Genomic DNA, 18,956 nt, shown 5'->3' with positions numbered 1-18,956 from the left:
CAAAGATCAACTGGAGCCTCAACATATTGCACCAGGACAGTTTAAATCAAATGGGCGAGACATGCAAGTATCAAACTTAGTCTCATTATTTGATACATTAAGTATCCTTACCCCTTTTAAAGAAGGGTGTGTTAGAATTAAACTGATGGTTTGCTCAAGGCGGTTGATCTGCTGAATTTCAAACAATACTATAACTTCTTGCTTTCCTGTATTCTGCTTCAGCTCTCTTTCCCTTGGTAAACTGTATGCATGCATATATGTGTGTGTATGTTAGAGTAGTTTAAGTGTTTAGACTAGTTAATAAAGTCTTGTTCATGTCATACGTAAAGTTGTCCGTGTCTCAAGTTCATATATACTGGAGTCACTAATCATAGATTTTGACTACAGGCTTTGAGTAGTACTGTACAGTAAACAAGTAATAAAAACTCGGTGAGTGTTTTAGCGCAATTTTCTCACCTCATGGGATCACAACACTAAGAGATAGTAAATCTTTTCCTGGATTTTTTTTGTGCGTTCCCGAGATTAGACCTTCCTTAACATAATGCCGAAAACCCGAAGTCTCTAGGTGGTCTGGTTGAGGAGTAGATAGAAGTGCAAGATTGGTGCGCACAGACAGAACAGAAATCATGAGTTAATCGCAATTTGTCCAGTGGAAAATTGCACTAAAAAGACATTTCCCATAAACCGGAAATGCACATTTATTTGAATTAATAAACACAGTATTCACGGCACAAACAAGTTAATTGATTGTAATATTAATTTTACTACATTAAGTTAATTCTATTAACTGATCCAAATATTCATAATCGATTATAACAAGTTATGATTGGTTATTAATAATTCTTGACAGCTAATTTGCTACACACTATATTTCGCCAGTCTGGAAGGCGTTCCTAAAACATTATCAGTAACACATTCCTAACACATTCCTAACACATTATTAGTTCCTAAAACAATAACCAATCAGGAATCAAATACTAATGTTAGGGGATCATTCTGTGTCTGCTGGGAACTTAATCCTTGATTCTATGCTATGAAATATTCCTGATGCAAATAAAATTGGACAATAACAATAAGCTGTTGATAAAATTGTTATTTTAATCAATTACTTGTAGTACAAAAATGACAGATCTCAAACAATGAACAAGATCAAATTACTGTAATTTCAGATTCATGTTACGGCTTCTTCTTCAGCTCCCTGAACATGGAAGATTTTTTCCAGTGTATTTTTTCTGGTGCTCTTCTTCAGAATGAGAAAGCAGATGTGATTTCAGAACAAAGGCACGAGTGAAACTCTTCTCGCATTGATCACATGTTAACTTAACATTAAAGTTTCTCTCCACTGTGGATCTTCGTTTGATTTTTTTCCGGTGTGAACTCTCATGTTAACCTTAAGACTTGATTTTTTTTTAGACTGAGGGCTGGAGGCAGGAGATTTATTGGCTTCTTGTTCACGTCCATCAGGTCTAAAAGAAACATTAAATCATGTGAGATTTCAAATGAGAGACAAATGTGAAATAAAATTATAAATCACTAGTCATGAAACTCTAGATGACGCAGACTTGACACGTAATCTGAAAGAAATTGAATCGTTTACTACACGGCACAAGCTTTTTGGCCGCTGCTGCTTCCGCAACCAATTTGCTTGTTCAATATTTAAATAGTTTGGTTCAGTGTATGCTTCAAGCTGGTCAAACAAAAATGTTGAAACATTCTCTGGAGAATTTAATCACCAACCTTCTTTGTTCTTCAGTATCATTCTGCAGGTTCTGGTTCACTGGCGTTCTCTCTGTCCTCTCCTTCAGTTCTGCCAAAAACAAACAAGTTTCATTTCCAATAGATATGATGCGAGTAATAAATGTTTCAGACTAATCACATGTAAAAAACAAAAAGATATTGATTCATCAGGTTTTATCGAAGTCACAGCAAAAAAAAAAAAAATCTTGACTGTTTTTGATGATCAAAACCATATTTTCAAAACAGCAGATTTTTCTATGCAGTTTGGCCGTTCATTCACACACAAATGCAGAATCTGAAACCAAACTATAGTAAAATAAGATGCACTGGTGTTTTGTCAAATGAGAAGTTTATTCTATGTATCATCTTTCTACTACTTTAATTCATTTTACTCTAATTTATTTCATTTACCTCTTTTAATTCCTTTTATAACCGTTTTAATTCCCCTTCCTTTATTTTGTGTTTATTTTCTATGCAAAGCACTTTGAATTGCCATAGTGTGGTTATTTTAATTCCTTTCTATGTAAAGCATTGTGAATAACTGTTTTAATTTTCCTTGCTTTTATTTTTTGACTATTTTTATTACTTTCTAGGCAAGGCAAGGTAAGGCAAGTTTATTTATTTAGCACATTTCATACACTGGCAATTCAAAGTACTTGACATAGTGTCTGTGCCTGTGGTGTTTATTCGGCGTGCCTAGGGTTGCAAAATTCTGGGAATTTTCAAAGATGGAAACTTTCCATGGGAATTAATGGGAATTTAAGGGAATTAACAGGAATTTATGGGAATAAACGGGAATAAAATGGGAATTTTCAAAGTTGAGGGTTGGCTCTTCATAGGGAACTTAAATATAGTTGAGAAAAGTATATTTTAGCATAATCTTGACTAAAACAAACAGATGCCATTCAAATACACTTGAATATCCAAGCCATTTCTCAATCACATGCACATAGCACACTGCTTACTGCATGGCTATTGAGACCACACCCCCAACTGGCGCTGTGCATGCCTCCATCACATGTACAGAAGCCCAAAGCACAAGACTATTGAAGGCACTCATTTGAGCCTGTGGACTAAACAAAGTGAAGTAAGTTGAGATGATATTATGGGGAAATATATGTATTAAATGTTTAAATTGCAAATATCACATACAAATGTATTCATCTACCTCATGTGGCTGTTTTTCTCTGCCTCCTGCAATATGTTTTGAAGATCATTCCAGTTGTTTAGCTAGCCTCAATATTTATGTATCTGTTCATGCCATTGCATTAGTATTCTTACAAGCTTTTACATTGCATTAGTAATCTTACAAGCTTATTTTACAGAAAAATGCCACGTGCACCATCTGATGTTTGGAGACATTTTACACCAGCTAATGTACAAGGGAAGTCTGTATATATGTGTAAATATTGTGAAAAGACATACGTGAAGAATGCCACAAAAATGCAGCAGCATATTGTGAAGTGCAAAAAACAAGCAAACAAGAGTTCCACTCCAGGGGAAAATTAATCCGTTTCAGCTGTATCAGAGTCAGATACCCTCTCATCAACTCCTGGTCCCTCTGGCATCAGAGGATTCTTTGATTCTATGGATGAAGCTAGCCAGAGAAATGCAGATGAGTGTTTCGCTCGTGCAGTCTATGCAACTGGCTCACCCCTGATGCTGCCATCCAATGTGTACTGGAAGAGGTTTTTGAATGTTCTCCGGCCAGCACACACTCCCCCAACCAGACATGCACTGTCTACTCATTTGCTGGATGAAGAGTTCAACCGAGTTCAAACAAAGGTCAAGCAGACCATTGTCAAAGCTGACTGTATTTCAGTCATCTCTGATGGATGGTCCAATATCCGGGGACAAGGAATTATTAACTACATAGTCACCACTCCTCAGCCTGTGTTCTACAAGAGTGTAGACACAAAGGAAAACAGACACACAGGCCAATACATTGCAGATGAGCTGAAAGTGATCATCAATGACCTTGGACCAGATAAGGTTTTTGCACTGGTCACTGACAACGCAGCCAACATGAAGGTTGCCTGGGCAGATGTGGAGGAGACCTACCCTCAAATAACTACTATTGGCTGTGCTGCCCATACACTCAATCTTCTTCTAAAAGATATAATGGCACTGAAAACAATGGACAACCTCAACAAGAGAGCGAAGCAAGTTGTGAAATATGTGAAAGGCAAACAAGTAGCTTCCGCTACATATCTGTCAAAGCAAAAGGAAAAGAACAAGAGTACTACACTGAAGCTCCCCAGCATAAAACGATGGGGTGGCGTTGTTATCATATTTGACAGCCTTCTGGAGGGAAAGGAGTCTCTGCAAGAGATGGCCATATCCCAGTCTGCAGGCATCGACAGTGACATAAAGAAGGTCATCTTAGATGATGTGTTCTGGGAAAGAGTGTCTAGCAGTCAGAAAATCCTCAAACCTATTGCAGCAGCAATAGTGAAGATAGAGGGTGATGGTGCCATCTTATCGGATGTCCAGTGCCTTTTTGCAGAACTCAAAGAAGAAATCCAGACAGTCCTGCTCACTTCCCTACTACTGAAAGCAGAGGAAACTGCTGTGGTCAAGTCATTGGAAAAGCGGAGAGAGTTCTGCATGAAGCCGGTGCATGCAGCAGCGTACATGCTGGACCCAAAATATGACAGGGACATACTTTCTGGGGAAGAGATTAACGGTGCCTACGCGGTCATTACAGCCATGTCTGACCACCTGGGTCTTGATAAAGGCAAAGTTCTAGGCAGTTTGGCAAAATATCGAACAAAGCAAGGCATTTGGAAAGGGGATGGAATATGGCAGTCATGCCAGCATATATCTGCAGCCACCTGGTGGAAGGGACTTTGTGGATCTGAGGCCCTTGCACCTGTAGCCTCCATCATCCTTCAAATCCCACCATCATCAGCAGCCTCCGAGCGCAACTGGTCCCTGTTTGGGAACACGCACACAAAGGTTCGCAACAGGCTCACAAATGTAAGAGTGGAAAAACTGGTTGGCATTCGGGCAAACCTAAGGCTCTTTGAGCCTGACACAGAGCCATCCTCAACAAGGCTGGAAAGTGACACTGAAGAGGAAGAGTTGGAAGTTGAGGAAGTGGACGTGTTGTTGGATGTTGATGAGGCTCACGAAGAGCCCACTGACTGAGCAAAACTGCAGAGGATTGCTTGAAGGAAGATTTGCATGTTTAATGGGACGTTTTGGAGGGAGAAGGTTTTTTTTTTTCATTTAACATTTTGAATGGGACTTTGTGGGGATTTTTGGATGGGGGTGCATTTTTGATTGAGTGTGGTTGGGGGATGAGTAATATTTAACCCAATATTCCTGTTTTTGTTCTTCCATGAAACAAGTGATTGTTCAGTAAAATAATTCAATCTTGTTCTGTTCTACTTACAAATAAATCTGTTGAAATAGCTGTTGAATACATTTTGCATGGATGTTTTCTTATGACTTCTGTTAATATTTATGCTTGGATATGATATGATCGATTACATTACAATTAATTCCCAGTTAGTTCCCCTAAATTCCCATTAATTCCCATTAACCTGTTAAGCCTCACCAGTGCGTCGGCGCACTGAAGCGTTTTTTTTTTTTTAGTTCAAATTTACTATCAGATTTAATGTTATACCTTGACAAACTATACATCATTAAAAAGATATAAGACTCAAGTTTCAGTTTTTGACCACTATTGTATTCTGAGAAACTTATAGTGACAGTTATGTCTTAATTTGTGTCAGGAGTTATGAAATGAAAAAATGAGTCGATACCTTTAATATGAATTATGCACGTCAGCCGCTTCCATTCATAAAAAACTCCCGTGCTGTCGTCATGACAGCGATACACAAAACAACGTCCCTCAGGGCTTTTAGCTAAAAAATGTGCAGACTTGGAGAAATATTGATATATTCTCATAGATTCACATCATATTTCTATAGACAGGAATAATATTTATTGAATTTATACCCAAATGCGTCGATGTAATCATTATGAGCGCTTCTTACTGAGATGTGCTGGGTTTTCAATTCATACCAATAGCCTGAGGGCGCTATTATGCACAATAATAGTCCATATATGGAAAATGAAGAAGAGCCATGATCATGTGACATTCCAGGACGTCACTGATACACACAAAGCTAACACAACAGATATCGCTGTAATATGCAGATACAGACGTTTTGAAGACAATAAACATGATTGCAATGATATTTGACTTGCCTGTGTTCTTCAAGCCATGCCAGGTATTTTCATAATAATAGATTATATTTATAATGTAATGCTAATCGATATAGACTTTATCATCGTGCAGAAAACTATAAATAATATGTTTTCTGTCTGATTTTTTTATCTGAAGCCAAATTAGATCACAGAAGATTATTTAAAACACTCGACTTGCGTTATAAAAGTAAGTTTGGAGCACAAACATGGTTTTAATCTCAAATGGTCGTGTATTGATGGTGTGCTAAGCTAACATGCTAGCTAGCCCAGGTGCACCTGCCACCTGTTATTCTTTTATGATTTTTTTTTCTAAAAAGGAATGCTTAGCAGCTACTGAAATGTTTTAGTGCATTTGATACAGTTTCAACAGTTTTTTGTGAAGTGAGAACTTTGAGAAAAGAAATTAGGGACTGAAACCCTATGAATAGCCTGTGAATAGCCAGTCGTTAGTAACTATAATGCAGACAAAAGAAATGCATATTTAGAGCCATAACCAGGCTGGAGAGGTGTGAATGTGTGCAGGGGGAGACTGAGACTGAATGGGGATCGTTTGCACCACAAAACAATAGAGACAAAAGACTGAATGGATGCTTAGAAGATGACTAAACATCAGTTGCATTTTTAGAGTCTAATCAAAATAAAGTAATTTGACATGATCTTGAAAAACGTATAACTAAATACAGAGTTTTAGACTTATCATTTTCAGATTTTAAATATAACATGGTCACACATGTGGCTTTAGCTGTAGTGCATTTCTAGATTGCTACAGTGCCAACTTCAATTTTATTTTCATGAATATGTTTCATAAAAATAAATTTCTAATAACTTTACAAAACTTTGAAGCTATTTTTTTTAAAAAAATTCATTATGACAATAATTAATTCTACATTTACAATAAACTACCAGGTGTCAGCTTTCAAATGAGATCATACTTGTGCTTTTAGTGCAAAGGGTTCATGAACTGTATCTGTTTCAGTTTGGGTATGTCATTTCTGGGGATTTTTCAAAAGTGGGGTTGCAGCTTAACAGGTTAATTCCCATTATTCCCATGGAAAGTTTCTAATATGGAATATTTCCAAAATTCCCCAGCTTAACTTCCCATGGAAATTTACCGGAAACTTTCCGGAAATTTACCGGAAATTTTCCGACCCTTTGCAACCCTAGGGGTGCCTAAGAAATCTATTGGACGTCTCCTATGGACCGTATTTTTCCCTAAAATCGGACAGGAGGAGCTCTAGGATTGACTCACGGGGTATCCTCAGGATCACTGCCCAGGATCAAAAACCCATTTGTTCGGAAGCTCTAGGAATGGAGTCGATCCAGTCTGCACCCCACAGAACCTCGAGTTTAATTACACATCAAACTCTCCACCACAGACCCAGGTCATCAGCATGGTTTCATCTCAGTGGCACAGTACTCATTTAGTAAACGCACAGCTAAATAGATGTGTTCTGAGTTCGGATTTGAATGTGACTACTGTAAGAGCACACCTGATCTCCTCTGGAAGCTGGTTCCAGCTGCGGCTGGCATAGTAGCTAAAAGCAGATTCACCATGCTTAGAGTGAACCCTTGGTATTTCTAGTTGATGTGATCCTAATGATATTAGGTGTTTATTCATTGTCTGGAAACAAAGCATCTAATTCTTGCAATATTTTTGATATGATAGTATGCTGATTTAGTTATTGCTTTGACCTGACTACTGAAACTAAGGTCTGACTCTAGTGTCACACCAAGATTCCTGACTTGATTTTTAGTTGTTTGACCCCTAGAGTGAAGGTATGCGTTCACCTTGAGAACTTCATCTTTGTTTCCAAACACAATGACTTCAGTTTTGTCTTTGTTTAACTGAAGAAAGTTTTGGCACATCCAACTGTTGACTTCATCAATGCTTTAGCACAGGGAGTCAATGGGGCTGAAGTTGTTAGGCGATAGGGCCATGTAGATCTGTGTGTCGTCTGCATAGCTGTGGTAGGAGATTTGGTTGTCTCTCATTATTTGGCTCATTGGGAGCATATACAGGTTGAACAGGAGTTACGCAAGAATTGGGCCTTGAGGGACTCTGCATGTCATGGATGTCCACTCAGACTTATGGTCTCCTACACTCACATAATAACCTCTCCCTACTAAGTCTCAATACCATCACCCCCCTTAAAACCAAATATATCTCCTTCACACACTCCGCCCCTTGGTACACTAACCAACTCCGCCTCCTCAAAGCCAAATACCGACAACTGGAATGACTGGTCTTAATGTCCACCTGGAAGCCTACAAACTTCACAGACAACAATACAAAGACACCCTCAACTCTGCCCACTCCTCCCACTACTCCTCTGTCATCCAATCCGGCTCCAACAGTCCCAAGACCCTCTTCTCCACAATCAACAAACTTCTGAAACCCATGGACACAATCTCCAACTCCTTCACCACTTCTAAGTGTGATTTGTTCCTTTCCTTCTTCAAAACCAAGATCGACAACATCCATAATCAACTAGCCCATAGCACCCCCTACCCAACCCCTGGACCTCCACCACCCTCCCCGCCATCCCACTCTCTCTCTTCATTCACTCCAATCACTGAAACAGATGTATCTACCATAATCTCCAGCATGAAGCCCTCAATCCTCTCCGCTTGATACAATCCCCACATTTCTTACCAAGGTTTGCCTCCCCTCACTTTCCCCCCTCATCACCAACATAATTATCTCCTCTCTGGCCTCTGGTATTATCCCCTCCCCTCTCATGCTTGCTGCCATCACCCCCATATTGAAAAAACCTGGTTTGGACCCAGACATTCCCAACAGTTACCGTCCCATCTGTCTCTGTGCTGTGGTGCGGTCGGAAACCAGATTGAAAATTGTTTCAATGAACTCGCCTATGAAAGGAAGATTTGAGATCGGTCTGTAACTGCTCAATATGTTGCTATCCAGATTGCTCTTTTTCAGGAGGGGCTTGACAACTGCAGTTTAAAGGGACTTTGGAAGAGTCCCATAGAGAAGTGAGGAATTTACCACTTCTAGGAGATCTGCTTCTAAGCAGTTACACTGCTGCAAAATATGAATGCACTTTCATATTTCTATGTAAAGCACTATTAATTGCCATAGTGTATGAAAGGTGCTCATGTCGTAACCGAGTTTATTAGATCCATGTCGTACAGTGTGATTTGTAATGATCTTAGAGAATTGCCAAAATTACACAGTCTGTGGCAGGCATGACAAGTGGGTGTCAGAAACAAAGTTGCGCAGCGCTGTTGTTTTTACGCTTTTCCATGAGTGCCACCTACTGTCAGAGATTGAATGTGCATTTACTGCCATTTCTTAGCATTGGTCTGAACAGACACATCTCATGTGAATGTCTCGTCGCTCAACGTGGCTGTTAGGAAACTAACTTAGAAGAGACTAGGTTGCTCAGCGCATAAGGATGAACTACTTACTGTAATCTCAGACTGCGTTTATGTGGTTTCTCCACTCCATGGATCTTCAGGTGTAGCTTCAGGTGACTTTTAAAAGCAAAACTCTTTCCACACTGATCACACATGTGTGGCTTCTCTCTGCTGTGGATCCTCTCATGTTTTTTCAGATTTGTTGACAGACTGAATGTCTTGACACAGTGTGAACATTTGTAAGGTTTTTCTCCAGTGTGGATCCTCTCATGTGTTTTCAGATTTGTTGACAGACTGAATCTCTTGTCACAGTGTGAACACATGTAAGGTTTTTCTCCAGTGTGAATAATCTGGTGCACTTTTAAACAGTCCCCTGTAGTAAAAGTCTTCCCACACTCAAAGCACATGTACTCTCTCACACCAGTATGTGTTTTCTGATGTATTTTTAAATATTGCCGCAGTGAAAAACTCTTTCCACACACAGAACATGAATGTGGCTTCTCCTTCGTATGAACGGTCAGGTGTCTCTTCGCGGCTGATGCTCTAAGAAAAGATTTGCCGCATTGATCACATGCGAATGGCTTCTCTCCGGTATGAACTCTATTGTGAAGTACAAGGCTATATTTGTGTGGGAAACTCTTTCCACACTGTTCACACATAAACGGCTTCTCTCCTGTGTGGACCCTCATGTGTCCTTTAAGGTATGCTGATTGACTGAAACTCATCCCACACTGATCACACGTGAATGGCTTCTCTCCAGTGTGGATATTCATGTGCACCATAAGATTTGTTTTTTGTGAGAAGCTCTTCCCGCACTGATCACATTTGAACGGCTTCTCTCCAGTGTGGGTTCTCATGTGCGTCTTAAGGTTTCCTTTGCTTGAGAAACTATTTTCACACTGATCGCATGTGTACAGCTTTTCTCCAGAATGAACTTTCATGTGAACCTCAAGACTTTCTTTGAATGTGAAGCTCTTCCCGCACTGATCACATTTGAAGGGCTTTTCTCCAGTGTGGATCCTAACGTGACGCTCAAGACCTCGTTTGGTTGTGAGACTCTTTCCACACTGAGTGCAGGTGAAAGATTTCTTGTCTCTTTTCTTTAAAAATGTCTTTTTAGTCTTTGATCGACTCAAAGATTTTTTTCCAGGTTTGACATGATGTTCCTCCTCCCCTTCACTCAGCTCTTCACTCTCCTTGTTCTCTCGGTCCTTTCCCTCCAGATGCTTTCTGGTAGTTCTGCCAAAAACAAAGAAGTGTCATTTCCAACAGACATGGTGTGAGATGAATAACAAATATTTCAGAGTAATCGCATAAATCATAACTCAGATTTTTTTGAAGCCATTAAAAAAAAAAAAACATTTCTATGGAGAAAACACATCTGAAAATAATGAAGGTCACACGGTGAGCTGATGCAGGAAATGTGCACAAGCCAAGTTGTCCTCAACATGAAAATGCTTCACATCAAACAATCAGTTTTCGCCGGACGCTGAACAGATGCCTGTGTTGTTTACTCTGATGTGGTATTATTACAATTAATACTCACTCAGATGAGTATTATTAGAATGGTGTTCAGTCTACAAAGTGCACTGTCAATTTTTTTAATTTTCAAATTATTAGTATTTTTAAGAAAGTGACGGCCATGTTTTTCAAGGTGCACGATTTTCATAATGGATTATGTTAGCAACTGAGACAAAGACACTGTATGGAAATTTTGAAGTCAATCACACAGACGGTGCTTTAATTAGGGCCTAAAGTTATTTTTTATTTTATTTTTTGTTTAATTATACCGACACAGAGTGGCAGTGTTCCACCACTTTTTGTTGTGTGTCCTCAGAGGGCCCCTATACATAAGTGTGTGAAATTTGGTGAAAATCTCATTTCTTTTAAAAGTTATAGACATTTATATGTATGAACACATAAAAAATTACCCAGACCTGACTTGTCAAAATTTTATAGTAAGTGGCAAAAATATGCAATTTGTCCATTAGCATTTAGTCAACAAATTATGTTTTCAATTTTCCTACAGTGGTTTCGCCTTGATCAGACTAACGGATTTGAAGATATTCTCGAAAGTTGTAGAAGCACTAAATAACAAACCAGCAGCACAACATTGCATGTTTGGTATCATTGGACTCTGCTAGGATTCATGAATATGGAGATGACTCCCGTGAAAATAAGTCAACCGAATCCAAAGTTAAAGCGGGGCTCAGTAACTTCGGGATTTCTTCGCTGTATTCTCGATTTTTGCTCGCAGGTTTCTCTCTAGAGCTCCCCCCGCAGCTTCGGAATAGATATTTGACAACATTGTTGTAAAAACTCGTAGGCAATTCTCGGACACCAGAGGCTAGTAGATCAACGACATCAAAGCAGACGGGACATTCTTTAGAATGTCTTCTTCATTCGGGTTCAAACAGCGTGAGGGAGCGCAATAATGACAGCATTTTAGCAGATTTCTTTTGGCCGTAAAGCAATTGTTTACATCGCGAGACCTGATATCACGCGAGACTTCCTGACGCAGCGGGCTCAAAGTTGCAAGTGCGTATTTTCCGCTCACGAGCACCAGGGGGGTGCGAAACCACCACCATTCAACCCGAAATAAGTAATATAACCATTCCAATGACTCCGAAGCTGTTCAGTTAAGGTAAAAAAGTTACTTAGTTCACCTTTAAGCATGTGAATATTAGATTTTACCACTAGGTGGCGCTGGTTCGAAACTTCTCAGACTCTTTCAGGGCATCGTGCCGATGAACCACAATGGCCGATGGGAAAATTGTATATCATTTGACTCGGCATGCCGCTCCAAATATAACATCTCAAAGCCATGCTTCACTGACAACCTGCGCATAAAAAAATGCAGCCTTTGCGATTTGCTAATCGTGCCAAGAACGGTTTTGGGTTAATTGCGATCAATCGTTTAGCCCAACTGTTCAGCTTAGCGAATGAGTCAATGCACGAGAATAAAAGCGAGCAAAGAAGTTACAGACAGAAAACTTATTTTACTTCAGCTTACCTGAGTATTTGAATGCACAAATATTTTCATAATAATGAAGAAAGTGATCAGCGTGATTACTATTCAAAATAGTAAGCAAATGCTACAGAGTTTACGGTTTATATATCTGCAGTCATAGTTGCAGTTTCCCTCTTTGAATGAACATAGACTCTTGACACCTGCTGATATAGACAGATGATTACTCACACGCAGGCCCAGAAACCTCAATCTAGTCGACAGTTGCCTTTAGTCCTTCTAATGTGTTCAAGCGCAGCTTTTTATCTGAGACTGAGCTGAAGAGAGGCAAGTACAGTCAGCTTTTGACACCGCTAGTTCTTTCATGTTGGCTTGATGTGTCCGAGGCCGACATCAAAGAACTCAAGAACTATCTCACAGGCCAGTGCTGCAAAACAAATTCAACAGGCAAGTGCGACCTGAATGGCAAGGTGAAATCAGGGAGAGCGCATACTATTCTAGAAATGAAAACTGTGTCATGCACACTGTGTGCGAACCCTTGCGCAAGCGTAAAAACCTAAGCTGAAATAATCTGGAAGCATCCCTCTTGCTCTTTATTTTTGATAAGCACCATAACAAATAGAAAAAACGAATGGCTGTTTGAAGAAATTAAAATACTGTTTGATGTTCTCCGTAATGCCTGGTGCACATTGTAGGATTTTGAACAGTATCAGACGAAAGATGACCAATCCTGGCGGTTTCTGTGGTTGTGGCTCCTAAACCGTGGTGCAATGTCATACAGTGAGAGAGGTTCAAAGACGGCCGTTGTCATGGTCTTCCGACCAAATACAGGCTAATATTCTAATTTTAATTCTAAAAGCCCCTTCCTTGAACTTCCACCTTACCATGGTGGAGGTGTCTGAGTACCCGAAGGACCCTAGGAGCTATGTTGTCTGGGGCTATATGCCCCTGGTAGGGTCTCCCAAGGCAAACTGGTCCTAGGTGACGGGTCAGACTAAGAGCGGTACAGAAACCCTTTATGATTAAGGTCATCAGCATGGTTTCATCTCTTAATTTCTCCAATTTAGTAATTTATGTTTGTCTCTTACCCAATTTTCAGTGCCATTTGAGTTTAGAATCATCAGTCGGCTGCACAGTGGCACAGTACTCATTCAGTAAACGTACAGCTAAATAGATGTGTTGTGAGTTCGGATTTGAATGTGACTACTGTAGGAGCACAACAGATCTCTTCTGGAAGCTGGTTCCAGCTGCGGCTGGCATAGTAGCTAAAAGCGGACTCACCATGCTTAGAGAGAACCCTTGGTATTTCTAGTTGATGTGATCCTAATGATATTAGGTTTATATTCATTGTCTGGAAACAAAGCATCTAATTCTTGCAATATTTTTGATATGATAGTATGCTGATTTAGTTATTGCTTTGACATGACTACTGAAACTAAGGTCTGACTCCAGAATCACACCGAGATTCACCTTGATTTTTAGTTGTTTGACCCCTAGAGTAAAGGTATGCGTTCACCTTGAGAACTTCATCTTTGTTTCCAAACGCAATGACTTCAGTTTTGTCTTTGTTTAACTGAAGAAAGTTTTGGCACATCCAACTGTTGACTTCGTCAATGCATTGGCACAGGGAGTCAATGGGGCTGTAGTCGTTAGGCGATAGGGCCATGTAGATCTGTGTGTCGTCTGCATAGCTGTGGTAGGAGAATTGTTTGGCTCATTATTTGGCTCATTGGGAGCATATACAGGTTGAACAGGAGTTGCGCAAGAATTGGGCCTTGAGGGACTCTGCATGTCATGGATGTCCACTCAGACTTATGGTCTCCTACACTCACATAATAACCTCTCCCTACTAAGTCTCAATACCATCACCCCCCTTAAAACCAAATATGTCTCCTTCACACACTCCGGCCCTTGGTACACTAACCAACTCCGCCTCCTCAAAGCCAAATACCAACAACTGGAATGACTGGTCTTAATGTCCACCTGGAAGCCTACAAACTACACAGACAACAATACAAAGACATCCTCAACTCTGCCCGCTCCTCCCACTACTCCTCTGTCATCCAATCCGGCTCCAACAGTCCCAAGACCCTCTTCTCCACAATCAACAAACTTCTGAAACCCATGGACACAATCTCCAACTCCTTCACCACATCTAAGTGTGATTTGTTCCTTTCCTTCTTCAAAACCAAGATCGACAACATCCATAATCAACTAGCCCATAGCACCCCCTACCCAACCCCTGGACCTCCACCACCCTCCCCTCCATCCCACCCTCTCTCTTCATTCACTCCAATCACTGAAACAGATGTATCTACCATAATCTCCAGCATGAAGCCCTCAATCCTCTCCGCTTGATACAATCCCCACATGTCTTACCAAGCTTTGCCTCCCCTCACTTTCCCCCCTCATCACCAACATAATTATCTCCTCTCTGGCCTCTGGTATTATCCCCTCCCCTCTCATGCTTGCTGCCATCACCCCCATATTGAAAAAACCTGGTTTGGACCCAGACATTCCCAACAGTTACCATCCCATCGGTCTCTGTGCTGTGGTGCGGTCGGAAACCAGATTGAAAATTGTATCCATTAGAGCTTTAGAACTGTTTCAATGAACTCGCCTATGAAAGGAAGATTTGAGATCGGTCTGTAACTGCTCAATATGTTGCTATCCAGATTGCTCTTTTTCAGGAGGGGCTTGACAACTGCAGTTTAAAGGGACTTTGGAAGAGTCCCATAGAGAAGTGAGGAATTTACCACTTAGGAGATCTGCTTCTAAGCAGTTACACTGCTGCAAAATATGAATGCACTTTCATATTTCTATGTAAAGCACTATGAATTGCCACAGTGTATGAAATGTGCTCATGTCGTACCCGAGTTTATTAGATCCATGTCGTACAGTGTGATTTGTAATGATCTTAGAGAATTGCCAAAATTACACAGTCTGTAGCAGGCATGACAAGTAGGTGTCAGAAACAAAGTTGCGCAGCGCTGTACCCGCTGTTGTTTTTACGCTTTTCCATGAGTGCCACCTACTGTCAGAGATTGAATGTGCATTTACTGCCATTTCTTTGCATTGGTCTGAACAGACAAATCTCATGTGAATGTCTCGTCGCTCATCGTGGCTGTTAGGAAACTAACTTAGAAGAGACTTGGTTGCTCAGCGCATAAGGATGAACTACTTACTGTAATCTCAGACTGCGTTTATCTGGTTTCTCCACTCCATGGATCTTCAGGTGTAGCTTCAGGTGACTTTTAAAAGCAAAACTCTTTCCACACTGATCACACATGTGTTGCTTCTCTCTGCTGTGGATCCTCTCATGTTTTTTCAGATTTGTTGACAGACTGAATGTCTTGACACAGTGTGAACATTTGTAAGGTTTTTCTCCAGTGTGGATCCTCTCATGCATTTTCAGATTTGTTGACAGACTGAATCTCTTGTCACAGTGTGAACACTTGTAAGGTTTTTCTCCAGTGTGAATTCTCTGGTGCTGTTTTAAACGGTCCGCTGTATTAAAAGTCTTCCCACACTCAAAGCACATGTACTCTCTCACACCAGTATGAATTTTCTCATGTACTTTTAAATTGTGCCGCAGTGAAAAACTCTTTCCACACACAGAGCATGAATGCGTCTTCTCCTTCGTATGAACTGTCAAGTGTGTCTTCAGGGCTGATGCACTAAGAAATGTTTTGCTACATTGATCACATGCGAACGGCTTCTCTCCAGTATGAACTCTATTGTGAAGTACAAGGCTATATTTGTGTGGGAAACTCTTTCCACACTGTTCACACATAAACGGCTTATCTCCTGTGTGGACCCTCATGTGTCCTTTAAGGTATGCTGATTGACTGAAACTCATCCCACACTGATCACACGTGAACGGCTTCTCTCCAGTGTGGATATTCATGTGCACCATAAGATTTGTTTTTTGTGAGAAGCTCTTCCCGCACTGATCACATTTGAACGGCTTCTCTCCAGTGTGGGTTCTCATGTGCGTCTTAAGGTTTCCTTTGCTTGAGAAACTATTTTCACACTGATCGCATGTGTACGGCTTTTCTCCAGAATGAACTTTCATGTGAACCTCAAGACTTTCTTTGTATGTGAAGCTCTTCCCGCACTGATCACATTTGAAGGGCTTTTCTCCAGTGTGGATCCTAATGTGACGCTCAAGACTTCCTTTGGTTGTGAAACTCTTTCCACACTGAGTGCAGGTGAAAGATTTCTTGTCTCTTTTCTTTAAAAATCTCTTTTTAGTCTTTGAGCGACTCAAAGATTTTTTTCCAGGTTTGACATGATGTTCCTCCTCCACTTCACTCAGTTCTTCACTCTCCTCGTTCTCTCTGTCCTTTCCCTCCAGATGCTTTCTGGTAGGTCTGCCAAAAACAAAGAAGTGTCATTTCCAACAGACAATTTCACTCAGGTGTGAGATGAATAACAAATATTTCAAATTTTTCAGATATTTCTTTAAAAAAAAAAAAAGTTTATAAAAACCCTGAATCATCAGATTTTGTCAAAGCCACAGCAACACACAACGTAAAATAATCAACAACCAAAAAAGCATCTACCAATTGTGTCCATTTACAATAGTGAAAAACACATTTCTATGGAGAAAACACATCTTAAAATAATGGAGGTCATACGGTGAGCTGCTGCAAGAAATGTGCACAAGCCAAGTTGTCCTCAACATGAAAATGCTTTACATCAAACATACTCACTTTTCCCTGGACGCTGAACAGATGCCTGTGTTGTTTACTCTGATGTGGTATTATTTCAATTAATACTCACTCAGATGAGTATTATTAGAATGGTGTTCAGCATACAAAGTGTATACTGAATATAAATATACTGAATGTGCTTATATTCTTTAAAATCACATTCAACTGGCAGTAAGAATAGACCAGCAGACCAACTACAAAAAATTGTAAATACAGCACAAATCATTTTAAGCAAAAAAGTTCACAACCCATAAATACATTGAGTTGCAATGATATATATATATATATATTAGCTTATAATCTCATTTCATTAAAAATTTTGACCATAAGGGGGCACTGCCTTGAAACTCAGGGCATGGTGCTGAAAAAAAAACAAAAAAACATACAGAGTTTCGTAGCGATATGCCAAGGCGTTCGTGAGATATAGACATATCCAAAACCATTGCAGTTGCATTACATGTTTTTCAAGGTACACCATTATTATTATGGACTATAATAGCAACTGAGACAGACACTGCATGTTAAAGGTGGTATCAGTGATTTCAGGCCCAAAAATATTTATCACATTCATCTTATCTTTCCTAACGATCCGCTAGCTGCCCGCCCCATAAGCATGCCGTCAAAAAAACGCGTCTCTGTAGGCAGCCTAGGCTCTGAGATTTGCACACAAAAACAAATGGTTTAGCCAAACACTCAAAACCAAAACAAATAGTGTTCCAACCAATCACCGACAGGGGGAGGGTGTTGTGAGGTTTTGTGCTCGTGCACGGCTGCACGCGAAGTCAGAGCTGAAGAAAAAGCTGGCTCAAAACCTCACAACACCCTCCCCCTGTCGGTGATTGGTTGGAATACTATTTTTTTTGGTTTTGAGTGTTTGGCTAAACCATTTGTTTTTGTGTGCAGATCTCAGAGCCTAGGCTGCCTACAGAGACGCGTTTTTTTGACGGCATGCTTATGGGGCGGGCAGCTAGCGGATCGTTAGGAAAGATTAGATGAATGTGATAAAAATATTTTTGGGCCTGAAATCACTGATACCTTTAATTTTGAAATCAATCAAATCAACAGTACTGTATTTAGAGCCAATTTCATGTTTTGTTTAATTGCAACAACAATGCCACATTGATAAGCGCTTGTGTGAGGGGGTTATGAGACAGACGCAACTTTAGCTCATATCTTCTGGAGAGAAATAGCTCTGACACTGGACAAAGCAACTGCATACGTTAGCGTAGGCTATCAAATGGAGTATAGATTGAAACGCTATGCGTTTGACAGTTTGCATGTGCTAGCATACGCAAAAGAAACAAAGTATACTTTGGGCTTTATTTGCTGTCAGTTAGCAACACCGTATGTCGTGAGCCCCTAAGTGGTAGTTTTATGTAACAGCATGTGCTTATCTTATTTTCACCTTACTCAACATGTGAAGCAGAGAGGAAATGGCACCAATCAAAAGACACATATGACCTGAGTATGTATAAATCTCTCCTCTCTTCCTTCTCTGTTGATGTTCATGCTGCAAAATCTTCCTACTTCCACAACAAGATCAACAGCTCCTCAAACACACAATCGCTCTTCAAGACATTCAACTCTCTCCTCTGTCCACCTCCACCTCCACCCGCCTCCTCTTTAACTGCTGACGATTTTGCTAACTTCTTCACCAACCAAACAACAGCTATCAGCAGTCAGTTCTCAGCTCCACACACACAGGAACCTAGAGCGAACCCTTCCACAGCCAATAACCCTCTCTCCTCCTTCTCTCCGCTAACCGATGAAGTACTGTATCTAAACTCCTCCACTCCAGTCATCCTACCACCTGCCCTCTAGACCCCATCCCCTCACACCTTCTACAAGCCATCTCTCCCACACTTCTACCAGCACTCACACACATCATCAACTCATCCCTCCATACTGGCACTTTCCCTACAGCATTCAAGCAGGCTCAG

General features: G+C 40.4%; 1 protein-coding gene across 3 annotated transcripts in view; it reads right to left on the bottom strand.

Moving 5' to 3' along the window:
- Positions 1–1,006: 1,006 nt before the first annotated feature.
- The window catches only part of LOC307155885 (uncharacterized protein), a 468,056-nt gene continuing 450,106 nt past the window's right edge, over positions 1,007–18,956 (bottom strand). For 2 of the 3 annotated variants that reach the window (XM_079866876.1, XM_079866877.1), the window contains exons 3-5: positions 15,487–16,674; positions 9,385–10,572; positions 1,007–1,466 (exon numbers count right to left, since the gene is read on the bottom strand). In XM_079866876.1, coding sequence (XP_079723002.1) covers positions 1,316–1,466; positions 9,385–10,572; positions 15,487–16,674 — 2,527 coding nt within the window. In that variant the 3' untranslated portion in view covers positions 1,007–1,315. Of the gene's footprint in view, positions 1,467–1,737; positions 1,808–9,384; positions 10,573–15,486; positions 16,675–18,956 lie in introns of all 3 variants that reach the window. The other variant, XM_079866878.1, reaches the window with a different exon arrangement.

This window comes from Squalius cephalus (assembly GCF_949319135.1).
Source record: "Squalius cephalus genome assembly, chromosome: 1".
Taxonomy (NCBI): Eukaryota; Metazoa; Chordata; class Actinopteri; order Cypriniformes; family Leuciscidae; genus Squalius; species Squalius cephalus.
The sequence above is the reverse complement of the archived record's forward strand: the minus strand, read 5'-3'. Positions and strand labels throughout refer to the sequence as shown.